Source organism: Copadichromis virginalis, linkage group LG5 (assembly GCF_057382275.1).
Source record: "Copadichromis virginalis isolate Kocher_CV1m ecotype Utaka linkage group LG5, C_Virginalis_male_GT1.1, whole genome shotgun sequence".
In the NCBI taxonomy this organism is placed as follows: domain Eukaryota; kingdom Metazoa; phylum Chordata; class Actinopteri; order Cichliformes; family Cichlidae; genus Copadichromis; species Copadichromis virginalis.
The window spans coordinates 16,550,237-16,562,317 of record NC_140622.1 but is presented as its reverse complement, the minus strand read 5'-3'; the positions used below and the strand labels follow the sequence as shown (position 1 = coordinate 16,562,317).

The 12,081-nt window shown below is 40.9% G+C and overlaps 1 protein-coding gene and 1 long non-coding RNA gene across 2 annotated transcripts in view; both read right to left on the bottom strand.

Moving 5' to 3' along the window:
• Window positions 1-3,122: 3,122 nt before the first annotated feature.
• Window positions 3,123-7,343, bottom strand: LOC146709216 (keratin, type I cytoskeletal 18-like). Its single transcript, XM_085456222.1, has 7 exons — window positions 6,580-7,343; window positions 4,924-5,006; window positions 4,679-4,835; window positions 4,421-4,585; window positions 4,211-4,336; window positions 3,780-4,000; window positions 3,123-3,397 (listed from the first exon to the last, which is right to left on the bottom strand). Exons 1-7 carry the CDS (start codon window positions 7,018-7,020, stop codon window positions 3,358-3,360), a joined length of 1,233 nt encoding a protein of 410 aa, XP_085312348.1. The 5' UTR covers window positions 7,021-7,343; the 3' UTR covers window positions 3,123-3,357.
• Window positions 7,344-8,522: 1,179 nt separating this feature from the next.
• Window positions 8,523-12,081, bottom strand: part of LOC146709213 (uncharacterized) — a 68,509-nt gene continuing 64,950 nt past the window's right edge. Inside the window, exon 3 of the long non-coding RNA XR_014920431.1 lies at window positions 8,523-8,680. This is a non-coding gene — a long non-coding RNA (uncharacterized LOC146709213). The remainder of the gene's footprint in view (window positions 8,681-12,081) is intronic.

Genomic DNA, 12,081 nt, shown 5'->3' with positions numbered 1-12,081 from the left:
ACCCACATCTGCTGCACCGCTGCTCCGTGCTCTGCTCAATATCCCTCGTATTTGTCACCGAACTGGCTGCAGCTTTCCCAGCTGTGTATTTATTTTAATCTTATAGCAATTTCAATCCACCTTTTCTGATTTTTTTTGCTTAAAATTCTAATGAATTAGTGGTAATAAGCCATTAAGTACTGACCCGTGTCCCAGAGATTATAGAACTTTGCTGAGTTTTCGTTTTTTATCCTAAAACATAATAATAAAAACCGTCCAAGTAGCATTTTTTTTGGTTAAAGTGGTTACCTTTATATCAGCTCTTCATGATGGCTTGCATCTTATGTACAGGTTTGAATAACTGCCAGCTATCAGTTATATTATACTGGTTTTATGATTATATCATCCAAGGTTATAGCCACTCCTTGGTAGGGATGGGTATCGTTTAGATTTTATTCGATACCAGTACCAAACCGGTACTTTTGAAACGGTGCTGATGCTTAAACGGTGCTCAAACCTGTCCTTAAAGAATGGAGAACACAAAATTGGTCCAAAAACCTCTCATGTTCAGCTGTTTTTTTTGTAAAAAGATAACAATGTTAGCCTTTTCTGCAGCTATAGGGCATATATGGTATCACTCTTGGCTGGAAGCAGTGCTTAAACAATGGAAAAAACACAAATTTTGTCCAAAAACCTCTCATGTTTAGCTGTTTCCCACTTTTTCTTTGGCCATTTTAGCCTTTTTGGCCAGGGTGAAGGGAGTACCTGCGATCAAACAAGAAGACAGCCGCATGTAACTACAACGGTGTTTGCTAGTTCACCTTACATGCATTAATGCAGACCTTCCCAAAGTGTGGGAAGGTACCCCCTCCCCTCCCCCGGGGGGGGCGCAGAGCCATTGCGGGGGCGGCATGAAAAGGGAAAAGAAACCAAAACAATGCTTGGACACTGCTAGCACGGGGCGCCCACACAAATGCAAAGCAGGAGATGAAGTTCCAAACCAACTTCATTCTAAGCCAAAGACTAGAAAATATGGTGAAGCATATCTTCCCTTTGGATTCACCTGCACAAGTGCCGAGGTAGGTCTCCCCTGCAGAATTGGTCTTTCCTATGTCGGGAGCAGCGCTGGGCTGTTCAAATCACGACAAACAGGATCCCACATTCTTGATTTTTAGTTCACAAACACTTGTTGTAATAAATAACTACTCCTGACATTTTGGAGATGTTAGCTCTTTACACAGTAAAGTTACAGTGGGATACAAATAATATCAGGCTGATCCTGCCACGATTTGTTCCCCCTGTCTAAATCACGGACAAACAGTATCCCACTGTTGTTTATGTTTTTAAACCCATTTTGCACAGAGAGGTATTTTTTTGAAAAATTTATTGATAGCAATGTTGAATATTATTACACAGGAAAAAAACAACTACATGTAAAAGAAGTAAACCGTGGTGCCTCTGCCTTTCTAAATAGAGGGACAGTAACTGCGTGTTTATATGTAAGAGTGTAAAACCTGAAGATAGAGACAAAATACTGTTTATTTGCCATTCTTCAATTCCTCTCATGTAAACAATAACGTGGCGCACAGCTGACGTGAAAAAAGGCACATACCTTTGAAGTTGTGTGACGAAAACTGTATTCCTTGTCCACACATAAAAGCAAAACAGGAGTTTTGAAAAATCTCAGTTTTCGGTGATTTGAAGTGCCGAAGTGCCTATGTGTGGATGACACAGCTGCGTTTTTAAAAAATATCCGTGTAGGTGCGGACGTAGCGTAAAAGAGTTAGTAGTTTATTTTCTTACCTGCAGATTACTTGTATTTGCTTAATTGTTTATGTTTGAGGTGTGAAATAAACCGCAATTGAGCAAAATATGCGTGTGTGTAGTTGGAGGATGTGTTAGTAGTGTGCGCGTGCGGGGGGCACGAACATTTTTCTGTAAAACAAAGGGGGGGGGGGGGGGGCAGCGAAAAAAGTTTGGGAACCACTGCATTAATTTAATAACATGGTGAGCCTACTCAACGTAAATTACACACGAACAACATTAAGCTACTCACGCCGAGAAGAACGGCTGCTGCTGTCGTCATCATCCGTCATCATTTCTGCTACACTGGCAGGGCTAGGGGCCAGGACTCTCCTCTTCGGGTTTTTGGGAGATGTTGCTAACTCCGGGTCTGATAACAGGCACCACACCCGCAGTAGATGTGCTCGGTGTGAGGTCTTGCAGCAAGCTATCAAATACGGTGCATTTAAAAAAACACTATGCGTCGCCAGGTGTTTCATCGGATTTGAGGTGTTACCTCCTTTGACAGTATCACAGTATCAGCTTAAAGCACTTGTTGCAGGCTGCTGAGTTTGCATCTTTTGCTGTGAAGTACAGCCAGACTTTGACTGCCTGGCCTGGCCTTGGGCACTTTGAATCTGTAGCTCTGCTCTAAAAGAACTTACGTACCTGGACCCGCCTACTATCCTCGGAAACGTAAAACGATTGGCTAGAAGTGTATCACAGCTCAGGGAAAAAAAGCACCGAAATAAAGCACCGAAATGTGCGCTGCTTTTCGGTCTGGTTACTGCCGTTTATGTCAGAACCGGTGCCATCGTGGCACCGGATACCGGTACCCATCCCTACTCCTTGGTGCATATAAGTAGTAAGGCAAATTCTTATGCAGCCACCTAGGTGGCTCATTTAGGACTACTTCTTCCCCCTAGTGGCCACTTATCATGTTGCATTTGTAAGATTCACGTTACAAATTATGGCCTTTTCTCTGAATGGGATAAGCAGAAAAGAATGGATGGATCGTGGCTCATATGGATGGATCATGGCTTTTATTTCATCATAATATTTTGAGATGCAGCAAATGATAACACAGATAACAATTTCCCTGAATAAGATAGCAATATAGTCAAGCAAATTTGTGGATATTTTCTTTTTATAAATTGTTGGTTTCACCAACAGTAATGATCAGTTATTTTATTATTATTATTATTATTATTATTATTATTATTATTATTATTATTATTTTATTTTATTTTTTTAATGTATTTATTTATTTATTTATTTATTTATTTATTTTTAATTTAGTAAATGCCTTTACCTACCAAACATGAACTGAACTGAAGTGAGAACCAGACAAAAACTGTGAATTCAGGTTTAAGAAGTGGTTTTATTTGTTTTTATTTTGCGGTCAGATCAGGCAGCGATCCATGTTTCGCTGTGGTGGAATAATGCCTTTATTAAAAACTGCTTAAATCAGAGTTCACTTGACATGTGGTTATAGTGCAAAAAATGTCAAAACTCCTCCACCCACCCCACTCATAATTAATGGGTGTGGGCAGATTGCTTCCATTGTTGCGATGACTCCCAATCCTTTGTTCCAAATTAGTCGGCGGCCTCCAGCTCGTCCAGTGCATCCTGGAGCCTGTGCAAAACACAAATGAAACATTTTGACTTCCAGAATATTCACATTAAACTGGCCTTGAGACCATGACCAGCTGAGATTTTTGCCTCGCATAATGTCTTGATGCATGCATCAATCATCCAGGTAAGGAAATCCCAGAAAGCTGATTCTGTTCATCTAGATGTAGCGTTTTGATTCTGCTCATCTAGATGTTGCGTTTTCAGAAAACACTACATCTAGATAAACAGAATCAACTTTCTGGGATTACCTTGCATAATGGTGTAGTTATTTTTGGCCATGCAACTCATGCTATCAATTGATTTTCATATTCACCTCCACCATCACCATCATCTTGCCATGACCTGCATTTTTTTTTCTTCCACCACATCTTTATAGCTCTTACTTGAAGTCTCCACCATCCAGCAGAGTCTTGTAAGTGCTGATCTCGCCCTCAAGTTTCATCTTCATGTTGAGCAGCGCCTCGTACTCTTGGGTCTGCTGCTGTATGTTCGCGCGTAAGCTAGCCAGCTCCTCCTCCAGCCGGATAATGAGGGTGTTATACTTCTCCATTTCTATGTTGTTACGTAGCTCTGTGTTGCGCAGGGTGTCTTCTAAAGAGGCTTTCTAATAAAAGGAGAAATAAAAGCTGTAAGTATAAGAAAAGATGAGGAAATATATGCTTTGCTAACTAAGAGTGGGCGCAGTGGTCATGGTATTCAACTGTGCCAATTTTGTAGTAAAAAGATATAGAGAATGCATTATGGAATAGGGTCATAAACTTAGAAAGGATTTGATAATTTCATGTTTATAAATAAAATCAGTGAAAATGCTTACTAAGCTCTGTTGAGATGCAAGTTCAATTTCCAGAGTCTGTATCTGTCGTGATAAGTCGCTCTTCTCCATTTGGGCCCCCTGGAGAGCTTCTGTGTTCTGTGATACCTGCACCTGCACATCTGCAATCTGCCAGGGACACGAAAGGAAGATGGTCAGAAACACAGTGGCTCAGCGTGTCTTTTGAATCAAACTTCTTGATGTCCACCGCACCTGATTTTCATGCCACCGTTTGAGATCTTCTGCGTTTTTCAATGCAATCTTCTCGTAGTTGGCTCTCATGTCCTCCATGATCTGAGACAGGTCCTGACCTTTGGGAGCGTCTACATCCACCTGCACACCTGACTGTGAGATCTGACTCCTCAGCTCCATCACTTCCTGTTGGATCAGCAGAATGAGAAAAGAAATGAAGAAGACAACAAAACGTGTGACTCTATATGTTATTATCAATCTGATGAACCGCAAGCTCACGTTCTCATGGTTCTTCTTTAGGAATAGAAGCTCCTCCTTCACGGCTTCAATCTCGTTCTCGATGTTGAGCCTGCTCATGTTCGTTTCGTCGAGGACTTTCTTCAGCCCGCCAATGTCGGCCTCCACGGACAGGCGGATTGCCATCTCATTCTCAGATCTGTGGGAATGAGCAGACACAGTGTATGAGAGACACAATCGCAGAGTGTAAGAATGACTCCACATGCAAAGACGAGACGATCACATACTTGACTTTGAAGTCGTCGGCAGCGAGGCGGGCGTTGTCAATCTGAAGCACTAAACGGGCGTTATCCATTATTTTATCGAAGATCTGGACAGGAAAATAAAACATTGTTTAAAAAATTATTATTTTATTATTTTCATTTTACTTGATTCTGCTGTTTAGAAAGAACAGAGCTGCTTAACCCGTGCACAAGTCAGTAGCCAGTTCTAATAATTATGTGCTTTGACACAGCATTTTTTGTAGGCCCGACTTGCCTTATGTAACCACCGATACTCAAAAAGTCAAACTGCAAAAACCGACCGCAGCATGATTGAATCCATAGTAACCTGTAGTCATAAAAGAAGAACCATAAACTGAAGAACAGGAAGCGAGGGTGTTCCTGTGCCAAAACAGAATCTGGTTTGTTTTAGCGTTGCCAGAGCAACATGTATCCTGTCTCAATAAATCATAGAGAGAAAGTTTCTCTTCTGTCCACCCAACTGCACATGTCTCTGTCTGTCTGTCTCTGTATGCATCACCGATCGCATCTATGCGTGCACAGAGGGGAAAATTCTTTATCGTGACTGTGGCAGTGAGTCTATGATTTCTTCTTGTTTCCTGTCACAGAGGGGAAGGGGAAATACTTTAGTGTGGTAGAAAAAAAAAAAGAGTAAAAAACGAAAAAACCACCATAAATGTGTCATTATGTGATGCAGAAAAGTGGGACTCTGGAGAAGAATGTGACATTTGACTCTGCTGATTGTTATACAACCACTGCACTGACACGCATCTATCTGTGCGTGTGTGTGTGCACACTCACTCTGGCACTATGAGATCGCTTTGTGTGTACGAGTGCCACACATCTGTTTCCCATTGAGCGCCTCCTACACTACGCATGCTTGTAGAATCCACATCTAACAAGCAGAACCATTTAGAAATGCTTTTGTCTGCTGGTTTTCTGAGAGCTTCGCAGTCCGTCTCTCGTGATGATACCCTTGTGTTGGTGATTCATCAGAGGAAGTTGGGGCCAGTCGAGAGTTTTATGGGGGAGGGGACTGGCTACAGTTGAGCTGCCACACCCGTCGTTCTCTTTAAAGAAATTTGATAACTTACAAAGGAAACACTGCTGGTCTCAGTAAAAGCATTCTCCAGCTTCATTTTCAAACACAGGTGATCTTTAAATTGTGTATTTTGTTGTAGTTATTTAATTTTCAACTTTAATTTATATATTTTATCTTATTCTTTCCCAGTTAAATTTACCCTTCATTCTAATTTGTGTTGTACAGTTATTTCATTTTTAACCTTAATTTATATTTTATTCCTTCCTAGTTAAATTTACCCTTTTTAATTTTTCATATTTATTTCCTATCTTATTCATAGCCGTTTCCTTTTTTGTTTTCTTTAGGTCACGAGCAGTTGTCCAAGCATTTCACTACATATCGTACTGTGTATGACTGTGTACGTGACAAATAAAATTTGAATTTGAATTTGCATTTGAATTTTAAATAAAGATTATGTTAAAACCTTCTTGCTGGAAATATGTAGTGTTGAGTGCTGTCACATGCACTCATTGATTCTCAAATTTTAGCCCAGCTAAACTATTTCTAAAGTATCTTTCTCACTGTGTCTTATCAAACACCTTTTCACTTTTCTAACATTTTCATTTGTTCTCAGTTCTTACCTGTCTGCGTAAGTCGTCTATGATGGGCTCATACTTGCTGTAGTCTCTAATGTCAGGGCCTCCTTTCTCCAGGGCCTCCATGATCTTCATCTCCAGTTCCTTGTTGGCCTTTTCCAGGGTCCTCACCGTCTCCAGGTAATTGGCCAGGCGATCGTTCAGGTTCTGCATGGCTCCCTTCTCATTGCCCAGGATCGAAGCACCGGAGCCACCGCTGGCTGTCACGGACGCGCTGGCACCACCGTAACCGGCGCCCATGCCTCCACTCAATCCACTGCTCAGCTTAAAGGAGGTTGAAGGTCTAAGTGGAATACCAGAACGCAGGGAAGATGCAGAAGCAGAGGAGATGCGAACATCCTGTCCACCAGCACCAGCATAAATACTGGCAGCACGGTACACTGGGGTAGAGCGGGTGAAAGACATCCGACTAGATCTTGTGGTCATGTTGGATAAGTTTAGACACGGCAGAGGATGAAGTGAAAAATGAGATGTGGAGACTCACTGCTGGCTGGTCTAGAAAATGACGCCGGCAGTGGGAAGTGGGGAACTTATACTCCCGCCTCTCTCCCCCAATGAAAGCTGGTGTCTCAGACCCTGCCCACTTCAACATCACCCCAGTCTTTGTTTCCTGTTTCACTCACTCACTCACTCACGCACTCACTCACTCTCTCATATGCTTCCTTTTTAACCCACAATGTTTTTTCTGTCTCCAAGGAAATGTGTTAAACATATTTTGTGGTGTAAACATGTAATAGCCTTCTGAGCAGATAACGGAACTACAGAGACCACATAAACCAACACACACAGCAAATAACAGAAAGCAGCAATGGACAAGCATATGTTTCTAGTGAGAATTAAAAGCAAATATTAAAGGGTAAAATATGGTGAGTATGCAACGAAATACTTTTGGTTTGCCCGAGAAAGGAATAAGGCCTAGTACTTGCTGCGTGCTTGCAAGTTTGTGGTCAGCCAGGCCCAAAATAAACAGACTGTGCCAGCCTTCCTATCTTAACTGAACTGAATACAGTATGAAACAGCTACAACTAAAACATGGCGTTAAAGAAATGTCTCGATCAGATTAAGCAGATTTAGAAAAACCACACCAGAAGTGATGCCATCTGATTTACTAACAGACTCAGCCACGACTGTGATCGAATTCCAGCACACTGAGTAGGATATACAATGATGAACAAAGAAATCGGACATAGTGCTATACCTGTGAAACCCAAGCTTCAGCTGGATCTAAAGGCTCTGCAAGAGATGAAAAACAAAGGTTAGCTGATACCCGGGTCAAAGTACAATCAAAAGGAAATAAAAGCTGCCCTCATTCAACTGTCACAGTATAGGCGATTATGTGCACAAATCAATTTCTATTGAGGATTCTGAACAATTATCTTTGAAGTCTTATCTTATTTTGTGCCTCTGGACATTTTCTCTTATCCTTTGAGAACCTCAAAGAAAGTAAAACAGAATACTGCAGTGCTCCTTGTAGCTGTCCTAAAAACGTGTTTGCAACATGATGAAGGTGAATAAATGAAGTGGAACATACAAACATAGAGGACTGATATATACACTGGAGTAAAACCCTGTGATAGACTCTCAAACACAAAAACCTTTAATTTTCTTAAATCCAGTTACAGTATTTAGTGCTCCAGCATGACCTTGGAAGCGCTTAAGTGAACCTAAAGTTGTGGCCAGAGAGGGTTTTCCTCTCTGAGCCCTTAGAGACCTGGATAATGAAGCACCCACAGGGGGAAATTCCAAAGACTCAAACAACCTCCTGCGCCCCCTTACAACCTCATTCTTTTCATTTCTGTTCCTCCCCTCGCCTCCAAGCTTGATCAGCTTTCACCGTGTACATTCCCACCCTATTACTGTGTATGTCTTTACTAATTTAATTTAGTAACACTCAGTAAGAAGAGAAGAGCTTGTACTGTAGAGTGGCAAAATAGCAAAGAAAAAGCAAAGAATGCACTGCAGCAGAGGCAGATTAGAGGAACGATGAATGAAGTCAGCATGACTCATACCTCATGACTTGTGGCTGCCGTCTCATTTGTTTGAATGTGTGTTGGCAACCTTTTCCCCAGGCCAGTAAGTCCTAAACCTTGCAGTGACAAACAGAGAAATAAACTTGAGCTACAGGTTTATATAAAACAGCTTAATCTCTAAATTGCAGAAAACATCCCAGATTCAATCAAGACTCTTATCTTTAAATCCCGACTCACACCACTAAGATTTCTTTTTAAACCAAAGATAATAAAAGGAAAATAAGGGGATACTGGAGAGAATGGAGACTGTGAGTCATAGTAACACACAGCAGGAGTCTGGAAACCACTGCAGAAGTTTCTGTTCTTTTACAAATCTTGGCTAACTGTCAGATTACTGCAATGCTCAGACTGCTGCGGCCTCGAATTAATTTTACTTCCCTCCTTCTTTCTCTTTAGTTTCCTTTCTTTACAGCGTAAACCGTATGCTCGTAGATGTATACAAAATCCAAAATCTACATTTGCATAGATGCATTTGCATATTTATTATCATGCATATTGTATCTGTGGTCGTGTCACACATACACAAAACAGTGCTGACATGCATGTGAGTATGATACACTCTAAGTGACTCACATTTCTGCATCCTCCCTTCCTCTTTTTTGTCATTCTTTCACTGACTCATCCAAGATGCTCAAAGATACCAAAGAAGGGACCTTGTTTAAATTTGTACATACAGTACTGTGTAAAAGTTGTGAGCCATCCCTGACTTCTTTATGTTTTGCTTCCCAGGAGCCAGACTTTTATTTTTATTTTTTTATTTTTTTAAGTGGTCTTGAGCAATAGTTCTCCAGGCTTTCTTAAGGTCTTTCAATTTTTCTTTGGAGATTAGCAGCTGTTATACTTTTAGTCCATTCCTTGCAGCTGACTATTTTTAGAGCATTTTTGTATGTTAAGCCACTCAACACGGACCTATGAATCATTCAAGTATGAAAAAGGTACCTAACTGAAGATATAAACTTAATAGAGAGTACATTTTATGTCTTCAGGCACTTTTTCTCTAGCAGCCTGTAGACTTGTAGTCAAGACTGCCTAAACCAAGACCAAGACAAAGACAGACCGAGTCAAGACCAAGACAAAGTCGAGACGAGCAAAGACCGAGACAAAAAGGTCTTTAAACTGCAGCCAGATGCTGCTTCGTTTACTGGTGTCAGGCATATTTATGTGTTTTTGGGATGCACTCGCACAGCCCTCCTCACCACTGTCTACTGTCTCACTCACTTACTGAGAGGACAGACGCAGCTCCACTTGACTGTCACATCTCTCACCCTCTCTGTTTTTCACATAATGATATTATCCTATATCCTTGCATGTGATTGGCCACAGTATGGAGGGATTGGAGCATAGCTGAGTCACTGTGTGAGAGCTGAGCAGCGAAAGGAAATTAAGTGAGGAGCCGGCTCTCGCTCAATGGGAGTCGACTCTTCTGATTCACTACAAAGCACTCTCTAAGCACGGCTCTTAGAGCTGATGCTTTTGCGCATGACACATTATCGAATGTTACGTTGTGTGTCATGGATACTGTTGACTCCAAGTCTCCCGATCACTATGTCGATCTGAGACAGCAAGACTGAGAAAGCGAGACCAAGACAAGACCAAGATCAAAGTCTGTCGAGACCAAGACAAGATCAAGTGAAGACCAAGACCGGTCTCAAGACATCCTACTCTAGCAGCTTGTCACAAAATATGTTCTCATTTATTTACTTGATTCTATGAAAAATGTCAAAGATAACACATTTTGAAAGGCATAAAATGCTATCTTTGGATCAGTGAGGTAATTCCCAAAGAGCTATTAGCTGAAAATGTGGCATATCTTAACACTGTGTGCAGTGTGTCCTTAGTGTTTCCTGTGACGTAAAAACTATCTACAGCAGATAATCAGTGCCTGAAAGTCATGTCCTCTCCACAGAGCTTGGACCTCGACATTACTGAAGCAGTGTGGGATCATGGCGAGAGAGAATGGAACAAAAGCAAGCAAGCATCCAAAGAAGACTACTTAAAGAAATGATAAGAAAGCTGCCTCAGAGATTCCAGGCTGCGTTAAAGAATAGAGGTGGTCACACTGGATATTGTCAGTAGAATTGTACAAACACATTTATCTTCTAGGTTAAACGTGGACCATTGGCAGACAAGAAAGCTCACACAGCAGAGGTTATTGAATTGTGTCGCCTAAGAGACATTTTCTCTGTGAGATGTCATTTTCATTTCTGGCACAAAGACATTTCACAGGAAGACCTAAAATGAGCCTGAGCTACGAGTTTGAGCTGATGCACTGGAGAGTCACCTACATGCCCCTGTGCACGAGAGATAGATTAGCTTAGGTTCATTGCAGAGTTCAGCAATATAACTGATTTAAAAAATATCTGTTTAAGTGGTAATTTCACGAATTTATCCATTGTGTTTCAAAATGTATTTGAGGAAATGTGCGAGTTTATTCTCTACCAAAGTCCATGCCCTATTTCTCAGTTTTAAAGTGATTCACACTATAATTTTTCAGTTTAATATCTTTTACTATGCACCTCCTGTAAATTAAGATTCACAATGTAGACGTTTTCACAATACCAACAAATAAAGGACTCGCTTTATATATGGGAATGGATTCACTTTACTGAATCTACCTCTGCGCTCCAACCACAAGGGGGCACAAGTCTCAAAGCAAACAAACCTACTGGAGCAGAAGAAGGGTGGTCCTCTGCTTTTAGCGAGTTTATGTCCATTGAGTTTATATACCTCTTACCAAGCGCGTAAATGTGTATTTCATCACTGTATGTGGGTGTTTTTTGTTTGAACAGGCATTCAAGGGTGAAGCAGGAAAAGAGTTTTATAGCACATACTTTTGATTGCTTTCAAGGCTTGGCAAGCTCCTCTAAACACAGCAAAGTCCAACTTTGAAGACCAAAGAAGAAAAAAAATAACAGCAACGCCACTTCTTACTGTAATGAATATTTTTGCATGCCTGCTTTTTATGCCATTTCTAAGTATATGCATTTTAATCTTTTATCATATACCTGTCAAATGATAGCTACACAACAGGGGAAATAATTGGATCACTTGCTGAATTTGTAACTTTTCTCATTTCTAAAGAAATGATCCGTTTGTCATTTTTATTGTAGTTTAATTTTAATGAGGAGAGACAGAATATCAACAATTAAAAACAAAACAAAACACAACAGGGTGGGCCATTTATATGGATACACCGTAATAAAATGGGGATGGTTGGTGATATTAAAGTCCTGTTTGTGGCACATTAGTATATGTGAGGGGGCAAACTCCTCAAGATGGGTGGTGACCATGGTGGCCATTTAGAAGTCGGCCATCTTGGATACAGCTTTTGTTTTTTCAATAGGAAGAGGGCCATGTGACACATCAAACTTATTGGTAATGAAAAACAATGGTGTGCTTGGTTTCGACATAACCACTTAAAAAATGTGTTCAATGTGCTGCCCATTGTGTTGGATTG